At 38.5% G+C, this 18,258-nt stretch overlaps 1 protein-coding gene across 1 annotated transcript in view; it reads left to right on the top strand.

Annotated features, from left to right (window-relative positions):
- Positions 1-18,258, top strand: part of FAF1 (Fas associated factor 1) — a 496,086-nt gene that overhangs the window by 441,151 nt on the left and 36,677 nt on the right. The window contains exon 18 of the mRNA XM_066269224.1: positions 2,830-3,042. Within this exon, the coding sequence (XP_066125321.1) occupies positions 2,830-3,042 (213 nt within the window). The remainder of the gene's footprint in view (positions 1-2,829; positions 3,043-18,258) is intronic.

Raw genomic sequence — 18,258 nt, forward strand, 5'->3', positions numbered from 1 at the left:
TCCCTCCCTCCCTCCCTCCCTCCCTCCCTCCTTCCCTTCCTCCCTCCCTCCCTCCCTCCTTCCCTTCCTCCCTCCCTATCTCTCGCTCTCCACCTTCCTCTCTCTTTCTCTCAATTTGAAGGGGAAAATGTTTTAATTATTAAAAGATTACTATGGTACAATATAGGGAATACTATAAAGACATACTACAACTGGAATATAATTTTGTTGTACACAGCATCATGTATTCATTGGGTTATTAATATATGATGGCATTACTAAAATAGTTTACTACTTGAAAATATGCAGCTGAAACTCATTCCTGACCCAGGACACCAATATTAAATAAACTGCTATGTGTCCTGTCCCAAAAAAAAGGCAAAAATAAATAGTTTAACTTCCTATTCTTCTAATTTTTGAACTTTCTTTTGTCTTCATTTCTGGGTATCAGCTTCCTCATATGAAAAATGAGATTGTAAGACTATTTAGTGCAACCTTAAGCAAACATTAACTGAAGCATATTACTATATCAGACACCACACTGGAAACTTTATTATATATATATCATGTATATAATTCCCACCTTTATAATCCCCAAATGTAGATGGTGTTACCCAATGCCTTCAGAAGGAAAATAACCTCAAAATCCAAGAAAAGATGAGCTTTCTCCACATATTCTTAATGTTTTTTAAAAAATACTTTAGTATTAGCCTGACCGGGCAGTGGTACAGTAGATAGAGCATCAGCCTGGGATGTTGAGGACCCAGATTTGAAACCTCGAGATCACTGACTGTAGCGTGGGCTCATCCGGCTTGAGCACAGACTCACTAACTTGAGTGCAGGGTCGCTGACTTGAGCGTGGGCTCATAGACATGACCCCATGGTTGCTGGCTTGAGCCAGGTCACTGGCTTAAGCAAGGGGTTACTGGCTCAGCTGTAGCTCCCCAGTCAAGGCACACATGAGAAAGCAATCAATGAACAACTAAGGTGTTGCAACAAGAGTTGATGCTTTTCATCTCACTTTCTTTCTGTCTCTCTGTCTCTCTAAAAAAAAATTTTTTTTTTTAGTATTAGAACCACTCAGTTCAGGGGTCGGGAACCTTTTTGGCTGAGAGAGCCATGAACACCACATATTTTAAAATGTAATCCATGAGAGCCATACAACAACCCGTGTACATTACGCATTACCCAATAAAAATTTGGTGTTGTCCCGGAGGACAGCTGTGATTGGCTTCAGCCACCCGCAACCATGAACATGAGCAGTAGGAAATGAATGGATTGTAATACATGAGAATGTTTTATATTTTTAGCGTTATTATTTTTTTAATTAAAGATTTGTCTGCAGGCCAGATGCAGCCATCAAAAGAACCACATCTGGCTCGTGAGCCATAGGTTCCTGACCCCGACTCAGATTATCCTAAATGACAGAATACTGTCATTTCTTATCCATACTGGTATCTGAGAAAACTTTGTTTTTCTGTAGGTTATTTTAAACATTTTTAAACATAATATATTTACATAAGCCAGAAATCAAAAATATTAAAAGGTATATTCAGAAAATACAGTCACCATTTCTATTTCTAAAAATTTTTATCACCCCAAACAAAATCTTTCTATTCCACTTTAATGTTAATATATTATCCAGTATTATACAAACTCTTAAGTCATTTCTACTTAGGCAATGTATGTTTTTTAATATAAATGTGTGTGTGTGTTTTGTAAATTCTTCCAATAACTTTAGTTTTTTTCCTAAAAAGGAAACAACTGGCTATTTGATGCCTTTTTCCTCGATCAGAAATACCTGCAGCTTTCAGTTAAAACATACACACACACACACACACACACACACAATTAAATTGCCATTTTTATGGAGGTACCTGTCAATAATATGTGTCATCAAGGTGGGATTTACTTTAATTTATTGCCTATTGGGTTAATACAGTGATTTTCAACTGGTATTCTACAAGAATTTTTGGAACATGCAATACCTGACCATTTACAATCCCTTAGATCAGTGGTCCCCAGCCCCCGGGCCGTGGACCAGTACTGGTCCATGGGCCATTTGGTACCGGTCCGCAGAGAAAGAATAAATAACTTACATTATTTCCATTTTATTTATATTTAAGTCTGAACGATGTTTTGTTTTTAAAAAATGACCAGATTCCCTCTGTTACATTCGTCTAAGACTCACTCTTGATTGACACTTGTCTCGGTCACGTGATACATTTATCTGTCCCACCCTAAAGGCTAGTCCGTGAAAATATTTTCTGACATTAAACCAGTCCGTGGCCCAAAAAAGGTTGGGGACCACTGCCTTAGATTGTCAAATAAAAAAATGACGACAGCCAACACAACAATAGCCATTGAGTGTGAATGCCCTGGTTTCAACCATAAATATGTATATTGGTCACATCACATAATAAGGTTGAGTCTGATTACCTAATTTTTGGTACCAGAAATCCTTATATACAGGTATGGACACCAGATTTTTTTTTAAGTCACTTTGCAGCAAAAAGGATAAGTAATTACTATTACTATTCTTTTTTTTTCTTTTGGTAAATCAATCAAAATTATACCTATTTTTTGTCAGATCAGCAAAAATATATGTTTTTTGGTGTTTTATAGAATTTTAATAATTAGTTTATGTGTGCCGTGAGATGTAAAAGGTTGAAAATCACTGAGCTATTTAAAATAACATATGATTCCATTGTTAAAGTGGTAAGTTTGGTTAATAAATGAGCAATAACTTTTTGATGAGCTAGAAAGCAACAGATTTTTTCTAGTGTCTCTCTCCCCCACTCCCCAGTCTCATCCCTCACTTAGTTTAACACCTGGTTCTGCTCTCCATAGGCCATTCGGCTCTCCTTAGAGCAGGCCCTGCCTCCAGAGCCAAAAGAAGATGCTGAGCCTGTGAGCAAACTGCGGATCCGGACCCCCAGTGGAGAGTTCCTTGAGCGGCGTTTCCTGGCCAGCAATAAGCTCCAGATTGTCTTTGATTTTGTAGCTTCCAAAGGATTTCCATGGGATGAGTTCAAGTTACTGAGTACCTTTCCCAGGAGAGACGTAAGTTCCTATGCCTATCTCTGGAAGTGTGCCCAGATGGGAGATACCCATTATTAGCGCTGGACAACCTAGTCCAAGGACAGTCCCATCCATGATTCAGCCTGCTACAAGACCACACACCACCAGTCCTTCATTGCTCTGTACACCATTCTTTCCTTAGCCTTCAGGGAAGGTGTGGTTTCCGAGGCTAGCAGACAGGTGCACAGTAGCCTATGCTACCATTTAGGTACTAGGTCTTCTAGCTATTTTGCCTGTTCCAGCATTCATACAGGCTTTCCCAAAATCTCATCTCTGTAAACCTCAGAATAAATCTAAAAATTGTATGCTTAACAGCTTAACAGTTAGATCAAGATCAGTGATTTTAAGTTTACTAAAAACAAGTTGTGTTAAAACAAGATTATTTTGTGATTTGATAGTTCTTACTAGCCTGGGATATCAGGGAGGGTAACCTATATTCATTGTGTATCTACATTTCAACAAGACGCTTAATAGTCTCTCCTGGTATTCTTAGGCAAAGTAGACAGGGTACTCTGCAGGAGGTAGATTCACTGCTGATTAAATGGTGGTGTCCAGAAAGTGTTGATTAAGAGACCACCCTCTCCCTGGAGGGAACCAAGAGGTTTAATAACTTTCTTTTTCCAACATTTTTATTGTACAGAATTCCACCTAAAAATGCCTGACAGACATATACAGATATTTTTATAGTGAATATTTTAAATACATTCTCAGTTTTCTCTATCCAAAAAGCAATAAATCTTTACAATTGTCAAATTTTAGGAATAACCCAATTTACAGTTATTTTCATAGTGGACTAAATAGATGGGAAATGTAGAAAACAATGGATAGGCAGTCTTCAGCAAATTAAATCAAAGAAGACAATGTACACAGATTGTACAAATATGCCATGTGCACAAAGTTACTTAAGATACTCTAACAACAAAAAAATATTAATCTGTTAATTCTTAAGTAGTGGTTAAAGATTTAAATAATTTCCATAATAGAGATGATGAGATGATGTCATATGTGGTAAATGATAATTCTTGAATGAACTGTGAGGTAGTTTTACTCTTAGTTATCAGAGAATGGAATGATCATTTTATATGAGGAATGAAGACAAGACTGAAAGCTCTCCAGTGTGGTATTCAAGTCCAAGTTTTGAAAATGAATATGATTATATGTATAGCAGAAACCTGTTTACTACCACCACCACCCAGTATTCTTCTACCTCAGTGTTTTCTTTCTTTTTTAAAAAAAATTATTGACTTTATTGGGGTGACATTGGTTAATAAAATTACACAGGTATCAGGTGCACAGCTCCACAATACATCAACTGTATATTGCGGTGTGTGTTCACCACCCCAGGTCAAGTATTCCTCCATCGCCACCTACCCTCTTCCTGTACCTACCTACCCTCTTCCTCCTGCAGTCCCCACACTGTTGTCTGTGTCTGTAAGGTGTTTTCCTTTGCTTTATCCTTTCACCTTTTTCTCGCAGCCAATTTGACAAGAGGTTTTATATTTAATTTTTATTGCTCACCATACTTATTAGCAGCTTAAATGAAGACTTTATGAGATTTTTGGATTGTGAAAAATAAGATTCAAGAAAACTTTAGCCTGACCAGGTGGTGGCGCAGTGAATAGAGCGTCGGACTGGGATGCAGAAGGACCCAGGTTCGAGACCCCGAAGTTGCCAGCTTGAGCCAAAAAAAGCTCACCAGCTTGGACCCAACGTCGCTGGCTCAAGCAAGGGGTTACTCCGTCTGCTGAAGGCCCGTGGTCAAGGCACATATGAGAAAGCAATCAATGAACAACTAAGGAGTTCCAACAACAACAAAAAAAAAACCTGATGATTAATGCTTCTCATCTCTCTCCGTTCCTGTCTGTCTGTCCCTATCTATCCCTCTCTCTGACTCTCTCTCTATCCTTGTAAAAAAATAAAATTAAAATTTAAAAAAAAAAAAAAAAAAAGAAAACTTTAAGTACTAAAACAATAGACAAAAATAAACCTAGAGAAATACTATAGAAATATAAAGAGATAGAGTATTACATTCAGGGGTCCCCAAACATTTTACACAGGGGGCCAGTTCACTGGCCCACAGACCATTGGAGGGCTGCCACATACAGTGCTCCTCTCACTGACCACCAATGAAAGAGGTGCCCCTTCCGGAAGTGCGGGGGGGGGGGGGGGGGACAGACAAATGGCCTCGGGGCCGCATGCAGACTGTAGTTTGGGGACACCTGCGTAGGTTTAGAAAATTATTATTTTTTAAATATATTTTTATTAATGTTAATGGGATGACATTAATAAATCAGGGTACATATATTCAAAGAAAACATGTCTAGGTTATCTTGTCATTAAATTATGTTGTATACCCCTCGCCCAGAGTCAGATTGTCCTTCGTCACCCTCTATCTAGTTTTCTCTGTGCCCCTCCCCCTCCCCCTAACTCTCTCCCTCCTTCCCTCTTGCGCCCTCCCTCCCCCCACCCCTGGTAGCCACCACACTCTTGTCCATGTCTCTTAGTCTCGTTTTTATGATCCACCAATGTATGGAATCATGTAGTTCTTGTTTTTTTCTGATTTACTTATTTCACTCCGTATAATGTTATCAAGATCCCACCATTTTGCTGTAAATGATCTGATGTCATCATTTCTTATGGCTGAGTAGTATTCCATAGTGTATATGTGCCACATCTTCTTTATCCAGTCTTCTATTGAAGGGCTTTTTGGTTGTTTCCATGTCTTGGCCACTGTGAACAGTGCTGCAATGAACATGGGGCTACATGTGTCTTTACGTATCAATGTTTCTGAGGTTTTGGGGTATATACCCAGTAGAGGGATTGCTGGGTCATAAGGTAGTTCCATTTTCAGTTTTTTGAGGAACCACCATACTTGCCTCCATAATGGTTGTACTACTTTACAGTCCCACCAACAGTGGATGAGAGTTCCCTTTTCTCCGCAGCCTCTCCAACATTTGCTATTACCCGTCTTGTTGATAATAGCTAATCTAACAGGGGAAAGGTGGTATCTCATTGTAGTTTTGATTTGCATTTCTCTAATAACTAATGAAGATGAGCATCTTTTCATATATCTGTTGGCCATTTGTATTTCTTCCTGGGAGAAGTGTCTGTTCATGTCCCCTTCCCATTTTTTTATTGGATTGTTTGTTTGTTTGTTTGTTGTTGAGTTTTATGAGTTCTTTGTAAATTTTGGATATTAGGCCCTTATCTGAGCTGTCGTTTGAAAATATCATTTCCCATTTAGTTGGCTGTCTGTTTATTTTAATATCAGTTTCTCTTGCTGATCAAAAACTTTTTATTCTGATGTAGTCCCATTCATTTATCTTAGTCTTCACTTCTCTTGCCGTTGGAGTCAAGTTCATAAAAATGTTCTTTAAAACCCAGGTCCATGAGTTTAGTACCTATGACTTCTTCTATGTACTTTATTGTTTCAGGTCTTATATTTAGGTCTTTGATCCATTTTGAATTAATTTTAGTACACGGGGACAAGCTGTAGTCGAGTTTCATTCTTTTGCATGTGGCTTTCCAGTTTTCCCAACACCATTTGTTGAAGAGGCTTTCTTTTCTCCATTGTGTGTTGTTGGCCCCTTTATCAAAGATTTTTTGACCATATATATGTGGTTTTATTTCTAGGCTTTCTATTCTGTTCCATTGGTCTGAGTGTCTACTTTTCTGCCAATACCATGCTGTTTTGATTATCGTGGCCCTATAATATAGTTTAAAGTCAGGTATTGTAATGCCCCCAGCTTCATTCTTTTTCCTTAGGATTGCTTTGGCTATTCGGGGTTTTTTATAGTTCCATATAAATCTGATGATTTTTTGTTCCATTTCTTTAAAAAATGTCATAGGAATTTTGATGGGAATTGCACTAAATTTATATATTGCTTTGGATAATATGGCCATTTTAATTATATTTATTCTTCCTATCCAAGAACAAGGAATATTTTTCCATCTCATTGTGTCTTTTTCTATTTTCTTAACAATGCCTTGTAATTTTCGTTATATCGGCCCTTTACATTCTTTGTTATGTTTATTCCTAGGTATTTTATTTTTTTTGTTGCAATCGTGAAGGGGATTATTTTTTTGAGTTCGTTTTCTAATATTTCATTGTTGGCATATAGAAAGGCTATGGACTTTTGTATGTTAATTTTGTATCCTGCGACCTTACTGTATTAGTTTATTGTTTCTAGTAATCTATTTGTGGAGTCCTTCGGGTTTTCTATGTATAGGATCATATCGTCAGCAAAAAGTGATACCTTTACTTCTTCTTTTCCGATATGGATGCCTTTTATTTCTTTGTCTTGTCTGATTGCTCTGGCCAGAACTTCTAGCACCACGTTAAATAAGAGTGGAGAGAGTGGACAACCCTGTCTTGTTCCTGATTTAAGGTGGAAAGTCCTCAGTTTTATGCCATTTAATATGATGTTGGCTGATGATTTATCATATATGGCCTTTATCATGTTGAGATATTTTCCTTCTATACCCATTTTGTTGAGAGTCTTAAACATAAAGTTGTGTTGTATTTTATCAAAAGCCTTTTCTGCATCTATTGATAAGATCATGTGGTTTTTGTTCTTTGTTTTGTTGATATGGTGTATTATGTTAACCGTTTTATGTATGTTGAACCATCCTTGAGATTCTGGAATGAATCCCACTTGATCATGATGTTTTTGTTTTTGTTTCATTTTTCTGAAGCTGGAAACAGGGAGAGACAGTCAGACAGACTCCTGCATGCGCCCGACCGGGATCCACCCGGCACACCCACCAGGGGCGACGCTCTGCCCACCAGGGGGCGATGCTCTGCCCATCCTGGGCATCGCCATGTTGCTACCAGAGCCACTCTAGCACCTGGGGCAGAGGCCACAGAGCCATCCCCAGCGCCCGGGCCATCTTTGCTCCAATGGAGCCTTGGCTGCGGGAGGGGAAGAGAGAGACAGAGAGGAAGGCGCGGCGGAGGGGTGGAGAAGCAAATGGGCGCTTCTCCTGTGTGCCCTGGCCGGGAATCGAACCTGGGTCCTCCGCACGCTAGGCCGACGCTCTACCACTGAGCCAACCGGCCAGGGCGTATTATTTTTTTAATATGTTGTTGTATTCGATTTGCCAGTATTTTTTTTTAGTATTTTAGCATCTGTATTCATTAGAGATATTGGTCTGTAGTTTTTTTTCTTTGTGCCATCCTTGCCAGGTTTCGGTATGAGGGTTATATTGGCCTCATAAAATGTGTTTGGAAGTATTACTTCTTCTTCAATTTTTTGGAAGACTTTGAGTAGAATAGGAACCAAGTCTTTTTTGAATGTTTGATAGAATTCACTAGTATAACTGTCTGGGCCTGGACTTTTATTTTTGGGGAGGTTTTTAATAGTTTTTTCTATTTCCTCCCTGCTGATTGGTCTGTTTAGGCTTTCTGCTTCTTCATGACTCAGTCTAGGAAGGTTGTATTGTTCTAGGAATTTATCCATTTCTTCTAGATTGTTGTATTTGGTGGCATGTAGTTTTTCATAGTATTCTACAATAATTCTTTGTATATCTATGATGTCTGTGGTGATTTCTCCTCTTTCATTTTGGATTTTATTTATTTGAGTCCTGTGCCTTTTTTTCTTGGTGAGTCTTGCCAAGGGTTTGTCAATTTTGTTGATCTTTTCAAAGAACCAGCTCCTTGTTTTATTGATTTTTTCTGTAGTTTTTCTGTTTTCTATTTTGTTTATTTCTGCTCTGATTTTTTTTATCTCCTTTCTTCGGCTGGTTTTGGGTTGTCTTTGTTCTTCTTTTTCTAGTTCGTTAAGGTGTGAAGTTAAGTGGTTTACTTGGGCTCTCTCTTGTTTGTTCATATAGGCCTGAAGTGATATGAACTTCCCTCTTATTACTGCTTTTGCTGCATCCCATAGATTCTGATATGTCGTATTGTCATTTTCATTTGTCTGTATATATCTTTTGATCTCTGCGCTTATTTCTTCTTTGACCCATTCATTTTTTAGAAGTATGTTGTTTAGTTTCCACATTTTTGTGGGTTTTTCCCCCTCTTTTTTGCAGTTGAATTCTAGTTTCAAGGCTTTATGATCAGAGAATCTGCTTGGTACAATTTCAATTTTTCTAAATTTGCTGATATTGTCTTTGTGGCCCAACATATGGTCAATTCTTGAGAATGTTCCATGTACACTGGAGAAAAATGTATACTCTGTCACTTTGGGATGAAGTGTCCTGTAGATGTCTATCATATCCAGGTGTTCTAGTATTTCGTTTAATGCCAAGATATCTTTATTGATTCTCTGTTTGGATGATCGATCTAGAGCCTTCAGCGGTGTATTGAGGTCTCCAAGTATGATTGTATTTTTGTCAGTTTTTGTTTTAAGGTCAATAAGTAGCTGTCTTATATATTTTGGTGCTCCTTGGTTTGGTGCATATATATTAAGGATTGTTATGTCTTCTTGATTCAGTGTCCCCTTAATCATTATGAAATGACCATTTTTGTCTCTGAGTACTTTTTCTGTCTTGTAGTCAGCATTATTAGATATGAGTATTGCTACACCTGCTTTTTTTGGGGTGTTGTTTGCTTGGAGTATTGTTTTCCAGCCTTTCACTTTGAATTTGTTTTTATCCTTGTTGCTTAGATGTGTTTCTTGTAGGCAGCATACAGTTGGAGTTTCTTTTTTAATCCATTCTGCTACTCTGTGTCTTTTTATTGGTAAGTTTAATCCATTTACATTTAGTGTAATTATTGACACTTGTGGGTTTCCTATTGCCATTTTATAAATTGCTTTCTGTTAGTTTTGTATCTTGTTTGATTCTTCTCTGTTTTTCTATCATTTGTTTTTGTTTGTTCATATTCCATACTTCTTTCCTCTGTTGCTACCTTTTTTAAGTCAAGTGTTTTTGTGGTGGTTTTTTCAAGGGTGGTTACCATTAAGTAATGAAAAGAGTACCTACCATATTCATTGTAGTACCCTATCTTATGAGTATTTCTGCGCTTCATCGTCCTTTGCTACTGTTAATCTCCATCCTCTCCCCCCTTTTTTTCTTTTGTTGTCACAGTATAAATTTGGTTTTATTGTGTTCTTGGTGGAGCTGTTACTTATGGTTTTGTTTTGTTTTGTTCTTTGAATCTGGTTGGAAAACCCCCTTTAGTATTTTCTGGAGTGGGGCTTTCTGATGATAAATTCTCTCATCTTTTCTGTATTTGTGAATGTTTTTATATCTCCTTCGTACTTGAAGGATAGCTTTGATGGGTATAGTATTCTTGGCTGAAAGTTCCTCTCTTTCAAGGCTTTAAATATTGGGATCCACTTTCTTCTAGCTTGTAGAGTTTCTTCTGAGAAATCTGATGATAATCTAATAGGCCTTCCTTTATATGATGTACTCTTTTTTTCCCTGGCTGCCTTGAGAATTTTTTCTTTGTCATTGGTTTGTGTCATCTTCATTATGATGTGCCCTGGAGTGGGTTTGTTGGGGTTAAGAAAACTCGGTGTTCTGTTTGCTTCTTGAATTTGAGGCTTTAGTTCTTTCCACAGGCTTGGGAAGTTCTCGTCTATTATTTGTTTGAGTATATTCTCCATTCCATTTTCTTTCTCTTCTCCCTCTGATATACCTATTATTCTTATGTTATTCTTTCTGATGGAGTCAGACAATTCCTGTAGGGCTTTCTCGTTTTTTATTATTTTTGAGTCTCTTCTTCTCTCTGTTGTGCCTCAGGTTGCTTGTCTTCTATTTCACTAATCCTATCTTCTATCTGAGCTGTTCTGTTAGCTAAGCTTGTTATCTCATTTTTCAGCTCATGAATTGAGTTTTTCATTTCTGTTTGATTTGTTCTTATAGTTTCAATTTCCTTGGTAATATATTCTTTGTGATCGTTGAATTGTTTTCTGAGCTCCCTAAATTGCCTTTCTGTGTTTTCTTGTATATCTTTGAGTATTTTTAGAATTTCTATTTTAAATTCTCTGTCATTTAGCTCCAAGGTTTCCAATATGTTAAATCTTTTCTCCATAGATTTTTCCACATCTATTTGTGTTACCACTCTATCTTTTGCATCCATAATATTCTATTTCTTTTTTCTTATTGGCATCTGAGGGTGGTCTTGTTGATAGCACTAATTAGAATTAATAAAGAATAAAAAGAAAAAAAAGGGAAAAAAGAAAAACACCCCACAAAAAAAAAAAAACAGTGATAATTTATTATTTCCCCCTTTTTTCTTTCTTCTCTCGCCCTCCTCTCCCCTCCTTAGGGAAATATTGTGGTGACCTGTGAATTATATTATGCTAAATGAACAAAAACTGCCTATAACGGAGGGCCTGATTTGGGGTGAAGAGTTCAAGGGGCAAAAAAGGGAGTAGGGACCTACTAAATGCAAAAAAACGGAGAAAATCTTAGACAAGTATAAAATGATTTGCTTGTAAGTGATGGTCAGCTAAGAGATATAATGAGAGGGATAAGAGGGAAACAGAAAAAAGGAGAAAAAAATAATTAAAGAAGAAAAAAAATAATAAGTAAAAATCTGTTGTATTAAGTGGAGCAAAGACTAAATACAATGGAGACCTTGGGTTGGGAGGAATGCTAATGAGTTAAAATGCAAAGCAAAAAGTACCCAAAATGCCACAAAAACAAACAAAAGAAAACCAAAAGCAAAAATAAAAACCAAAAAAACTTGATTCCCAAATTAAATAATTTGTTCGTGATTGAGGATTGAATGGGAGGAAAAGTAAAAGGAGAAGAGAAGAAACGAATAGAAAGGAAAAAATAAGAAAAAGAGGAAAACGAAGGAAGAAAAAAAGGAAAAGAAAAAAAAACAAAAAGGGAGAGAGTGAGAGTTAAGGGTTTTGGAGTGTAACCCTAAAGGAGAGTAAGGATGAAGAAAAGAAATAAAATGTAACACTCATGGGTAGTGTAGTTCAAGAAAAGGGAAGCATAAGATGGGCAGAGAATAAATGGACCAAGGTGGAGGAAATAGAAATAATTATAATATAGGCAATAAGATAGAAGAAACAAACAACAACAAAAAAAAAATAGTGGAACAAATTATAAAGTCTATGGATTTTTCTTGATTTTGAGAGGTTAACTTCTTCCTTTTTCTTTTCTCTCCCTCTTCCTGGTCGGTGACTCTGTACCCCAGGCTCTGCCCCTGTGTCATGCTTAGGTAGGGATTTGCAGTTGATGGGATTCTATGGCAATGTCACATAATTGGCTTTAGTCTTGCTGGTAGTCAAGGCTTGTTGGCGTTTGCAGGGTCCAACAATGAGAGAGTTTGCTTTCCCGGAGTCTCTCTCCTAGTCTCCCCTTCCTGAGCTAGCAGCCTGGTGATCCAGCTATGAGGCTGCCACTGCTTCTGCCTGGGGAGTAAGAGGCTCAAAGAGCTGGGAAATCCCCACTCTATCCCCACTCAGCACAAGGCTCTGGGTAAGGCTCTGGCAGTCAGAGCCTCCAGCGTAATCAGGCGGGGCTGGGAATCAATTGTTGTCAAGGTGACTGTTCAGCGCCTAGCATTCAGTTGGACCACTCAACCCAGGCTTTCCACACTTTGTAGCCTGTTTTGGCTGGGAAGAAGAGGAACTCCAGAATGCTCCGAGGATAAATTCTTCTGTTTCTAGTTGATAAACTTGTTGAGATTTTGGGGAGATCTGTCAGACGCACTGCTCACGGCGCCATTTCCGTGACGTCACTCCCAGGTTTAGAAAATTAATTGCTCAAGTTTGGATGGGAAGATTGTACTTTAGCAAAGATTATGGTTGAATTAAGCTGAATATACATTGTGTTTTCTCTACCAACAAAAAGCTAGCTGTATTTTTAGAGATATAATCTTATAATTCCAATAAGAGGATAACTTAATGGTCCAGTTCATCTCTATACTAGATAAACTACCCCTGAAAGAGCCCTTAGACTCCACACAGAAGTGTGATGAAACAGGAGCATGTCTAGAGCAGGGCTGATAGGGAGGTGAGGGAACTGGAAATTGTATAATTTGAGGAACATTTCCTCTAGAGAAGGAAAGGCTGTGGGAAATGTGATTGTTGTCTTCAGCTAATTGAAGGCCTGCCATGTAAAAGAGGGATCTGACTGCAAGCTCCAAGGACAGAAATGATGCTAATCAGCTGATAGTTATAGGAGGCAAGAAAGTGTCCTATAATAAAGTATTTTCTTTTGTTCTTTTTTTTTTTTTAAGGTGAGAAGGAGAGGAGATAGTGAGGCAGATGCCTGCATGCACCCTGAGCAGGATTCAGCTGTCAACCCTATCTGAGGCCAGTGCTTCAGTACTGAGCTATTTTTAGCACCTGAGGCTGATTTGCTCCATCGGAGCTATCCTCAGTGCCCAGAGCCATGCTCAAACCAATTGAGCCTCTGGCTGCGCGAGGGGAAGAGAAAGAGAGAAAGGGGAAAGGGAAGAGTAGAGAAGCAGATGGTCACTTCTCCAGTGTGCCCTGACCAGGAATGAAACCTGGGACGTCCATACGCCAGGCCAACACTCTATCCACTGAGCCACCAGCCAGAGCCAAGAAAGTATTTTCTAAGAGAAAACTATCTTGTGTTGTAAGGTAGTGATTTTTCTATTATTGGAGATAACTCAACACTAGTGAATGATTGCTTTCTGCAATAATATATTAGACAAGGAGTCATTCTTGGTGTTCTTCCTTTATATGGGATGCAGCTTAGACTAGCCTACCTTTAACATACATAGTAAATCTTAATATTCTATGATTCTATTACAATTGAGTAATGTGAGGCTTAGTAAACTGGACTTTATCTAATATTCAAAGCCCAAGAATTTAGTTAATGTTCATCTTAGTCCCTCACACTGGCTGTCAGATTTGCAGGATAGATACAGAAACCAGTGGTATGTGTAGCTCCACCAGTTAGCTACAAACCCCCTAGGGAGCATGAGGATCCTATCACTTTTGCCTAATTCAAGGAGACTATAGTGGTCCCCAGGTACTGGCCTTTGGCCTCTCTCTCACTAGCTCCACCCATTGCTCCAACCTCTTCCTCTTTATTCATATACTATACGATGCACAGACTTGCACAAGGGAGCACATGTATGCACATACTGTGTCCAAGTAACTTAAATTCTGTCACTGTAGTTGAACTCTAAATATGTGAAGCTTAGAAAAGAGCCACTATTAAGGGGTTCTGTATCAGCTGTGTGCTCTGTGATAAACATCTCACCTTGGAGAAGTTACAAAACTTAGGTGCTAGTTAGTCCTCCTCTCCCCTTGTTTTGTTTTTTAATTGTGTACAGTTGACATAACTTTATGTTTATTTCAAGTGTGCAACATAATGATTCGATATTTGTGTACATTGTGAAATGATCACCACAATAAGTCTAGTTAACATCCATCACCATACATAGTTACTAAATATTTTTTTCTTGTGATGAGAACTTTACCAGCCTAGCCCTCGGTTATTTTCACTGCCCTTCTTCGCCTCATCTGTAAAATGGAAGTACTAGAAGAGATGGAGTCTAAGGAGACCTTCCTGGCTTTTAAAATTATACTTTATTTTCTTTCAAATTAATTTTTAACCCTGACTATTGGAGGTGGGATACAAGTAACAATCTCCTAAAAGGATCTGGGTTTTATGATCAGTGTTAGTGTTAATGATTCTTCCCACAGGGTAAAAATGTTGACTGTGGGAAGTAGGGGATTGTGAGTGAAACGCAGAGGGTTCTTGGGCCTGCTACCTGCTTGCCTGGAACTCTACTGATCAAGAATTCAGTGTCTTTGGTGCAGCATCTTAAGTGACAGTATATGGATTAGCCCTAAATGGAGGATCAGTCACTTAATCTTAGAGAAAATTTACTCTTAATTTAGATCCCAATCATGCATGCTTTGTTTTACACTGCTGAACAGTCTTGTCTCCCAATGTCCCTTTCATACCTGACCCCATTTCTACCTCCAACCCTATCCCAAGGGCGATTTAGATTAAGTTTGGCCCAGTTGCCCAGAGGAAAAGTCTAACCAAAGTTTTGTTCCTGTAGGAGAAATCAAGAGCTTAGCAGAATCCAACACAGGACCATTTTAAGGTCCTTGATCAACATGGAATTATCTGCTACATAGTGGTTTTTCTAAAACCCCACTCTGATCATCCTCTTTCTTGTTTAAAAACGTTAGTAGCTTCCTACTGCCCTAGAATAAATACAGACCCCTTAGAATGTTTTCAAAAACTCTTCACAATCTGGTTTATACTTACCTTTCCCAACTAAGATCCTGCCTCTTATTACTTATTTCCACTACCAGAAGCTATGAAATTGCTTACTGTTCACTAACAACACAAGAGACTCTCATTCCTCTGTGCTTTTTTAATTCTGTTCTCTCGCTCTCTCCTTTGAATATCTACCCTTTCAACTTTCCCTAGCCTGTTAGAACTTATCTTTTAATGTGCAGCTCAAATGTCATCCTCTCTGGGAAGCCCTCCCCTTTTCCCAAGCTCCTCACCTATCTACCCATTACAGTTTGTATATTCTTCTCACTAGCACTTGTTCTATTGGTCTGTAATTATTTACACAGACTGTCCATATCGTGTTTATGTCTATCTCCCCTGACCCAGCATGTGCCTCACCCATAAGCATTCAGTTACTGTTGTTGAATGTTAATGACCTCAGGTCTGATCCTAAATCTCTGATTCCAGAATGAACAAGAGAGGTTGTTCCAAATAAAAACAGATGCCCTAAGCCCACCCAGATTCCAGACCTAAACTTAAACATGAGAGCCCACCCAGGACTCATTAGTCCTCTTAAAGCCAGAGGTGGGGTGAGAGTTAATAGCTCTTCATCCTTCTCTGAATGCTTTTTCAAGTCAAATGACTAGTGTTTTTGCAAGGCTATTCTGTAACAGCCATCTGTGTCTGCAAGGATTAGGATCTAATTTGTAAAAGTCATCTTAAATTACAGCCAAACTAAAGACTGTTAAAAAGCACATCTTAAGACCTCACCTCTTTAATAACAAATAACATTAAGACTTAACTCGAGGAGTCTTATTGTATCTTCCAGCATTTCTCCACAACACAGAGACTGGTTTCTCACCGAAGAACCTGTCAAATGTTCTTCTGCACCCCTGCCCCCAACCAAAACAATACTCGTGTTAAGATTTCCCAGCTCTCCAACTATTTACTAAATGTCCGGTGGGTATACCACGAACTGAGCACAGTGGAAGGACCAAAATAGCAGCACAGGCCTCCCCCAGGATGCTGGGAACATTCAGTTATTTGTTTGTGTTTGTTATTTTCTCCATGTTGTTAATAACAGTTACCAAGAGAAGATGCAGTATTCACTTCAGAGCTTTGGTCATTAAGCTCTACTTCTTGGATATGTTAGAGCAGGGGTCTCAAACTCGCGGGCCGCATGTGGCCCGCCGAACAATTTTGTGCAGCCTGCAGACTAATCCACGAAGTTCAAAATATTTTGGATAAAATTAAGTAAACCTAGGGGCCTACTTGTGTTTTTCATTTCTCTAGCATCCTAGCTAGATATTAGCTTAGTTAACAGCAGTTGTGATGCGAACTACAGTTTCTGGTCGTTTTGTGACACTGAGTAAACTGCATGTACGATTGTGCTTGTTGTACTGATTTTTTTTTTGTTTCCAACTGCAGTGAGAAAAGTGTTGCGTAACAGTTGCCTTTTGTAGACCTAGTGCGGCCCGCCAGCCAACCGGCTGTGATCTTGCTCTGCGGCCCACATGCTGAGTTGAGTTTGAGACCCCTGTGTTAGAGCCATGTAGACATCAGTGGCCTATTTGCCTTACTTGGGCATTACCAGTTCGAAGGTAGTGAAATAGTTGAGTCCTAAAAGCTGAGGAATGACACTGATCTCCACTAGGAGCCCAGAGAAAGGGGCCCCACCAGCCCCCTACTTTCCCTCTGGACCTACAGTGGCCCAGCACCACTCAGAGTGAGGCTGTCAGTATCCCTCAACCTTCTACCTATTCTCCTTTTCTCACCCTTCCCTTTCTTCTTTGTAATCCTATATTGCCCTTTTTATCCTCTTCTTCTTTCTACTCATTCCTGTTCCTTACTTTGCTATCCTACAATTCTTTCCTTTCCTGCCCCCTCTGGTCTTTTTTTTTTTGGTCTGTTCATATCATTTCGCTCAGAAGCTTCACTTACAACTGGAAAGTTAGATGTTTCTATTTATAAAATGCAGAATACATTGGAAAGAAGAATAGTAATGGCAGGTTGACTTCAGGACAGATGGCCTGTGTGCCTTGCACTTATGTCATTACACAGCCCCTGTTCTTGTCCCAAAAGACATTTCTTCCTCCAGATCTATAAATGCAAACCCAAAAAAATGGAAAAACATGCATTTAGAAATACAGTTTCACACATTTTGTGGGTATTCTAAAACAAAGAATTAATGTACTTATATTTTCTTCTAACTTCCTAGGGGGGTTTTTCTTCATAAATGTTTTCTTTGTCTCTGTAATGTTTAAAATATCAGGAAAGTGAGTATAAACAAGCTTCTAGCAGGGTTTTTCACAGAGTAGGCCCTCAGTAAAGGTTTCAATGAAGTGTGAGAAAAGCCTTACAAATTAAGGGTACACACATCACTTCCTCTGTCACCCATCTACCTTTATTTTGCTAAGCACCATGCTAAGCACTAAGCTCAACAGGGGGAATACTTACTGGAAAATAATGACACAGTTCTTACCTTTGTAGAACTTAAAGGCTGTACCCAGAAGCTCCTTCTGGATGACGACGTCTGACTTCATCGATAATACAGGAGTATCTTATTTGCCACCATTTGGGTATATAAGTAGTTTAATTTACATTTTATTCATGTATTTATTCTTTCATATATAGCAAGTTATTTGTTGAGTAACCACTCTGCCAGCCACCATACCAGATGCTAATCATACAGAAATAAATTGTTACTGACTTTTAAGAGTTCACATTCTAAAGAAAATATACATCTAAAACAAATGCATACCAAATTGTACCCACACTTAGAAGAATGGGTATTTTCAGCCTTCAGTGACAGAGAAGGCATTACAAAGGAAATAAATTTGACCTGAGCCTTGCATAGAGAAGTGTTGGGTGAATGGAAACACAAAAGCATAGTTAAAAATAAAAATTTGGTTCATAGTTAGACCTGTATCTGAATCCCACTCCATTATGTTCCTGCTCTATGACATTGTACAACTCATTTCAGTCTGCTAAACTTTTATATCTCTTTCTTTGAAAGAGAAATAATATCTTGTTCAGAGAGTTGTGGTAAGAGTTAAATAA

Source organism: Saccopteryx bilineata, chromosome 3 (genome assembly GCF_036850765.1).
Source record: "Saccopteryx bilineata isolate mSacBil1 chromosome 3, mSacBil1_pri_phased_curated, whole genome shotgun sequence".
NCBI lineage: Eukaryota > Metazoa > Chordata > Mammalia > Chiroptera > Emballonuridae > Saccopteryx > Saccopteryx bilineata.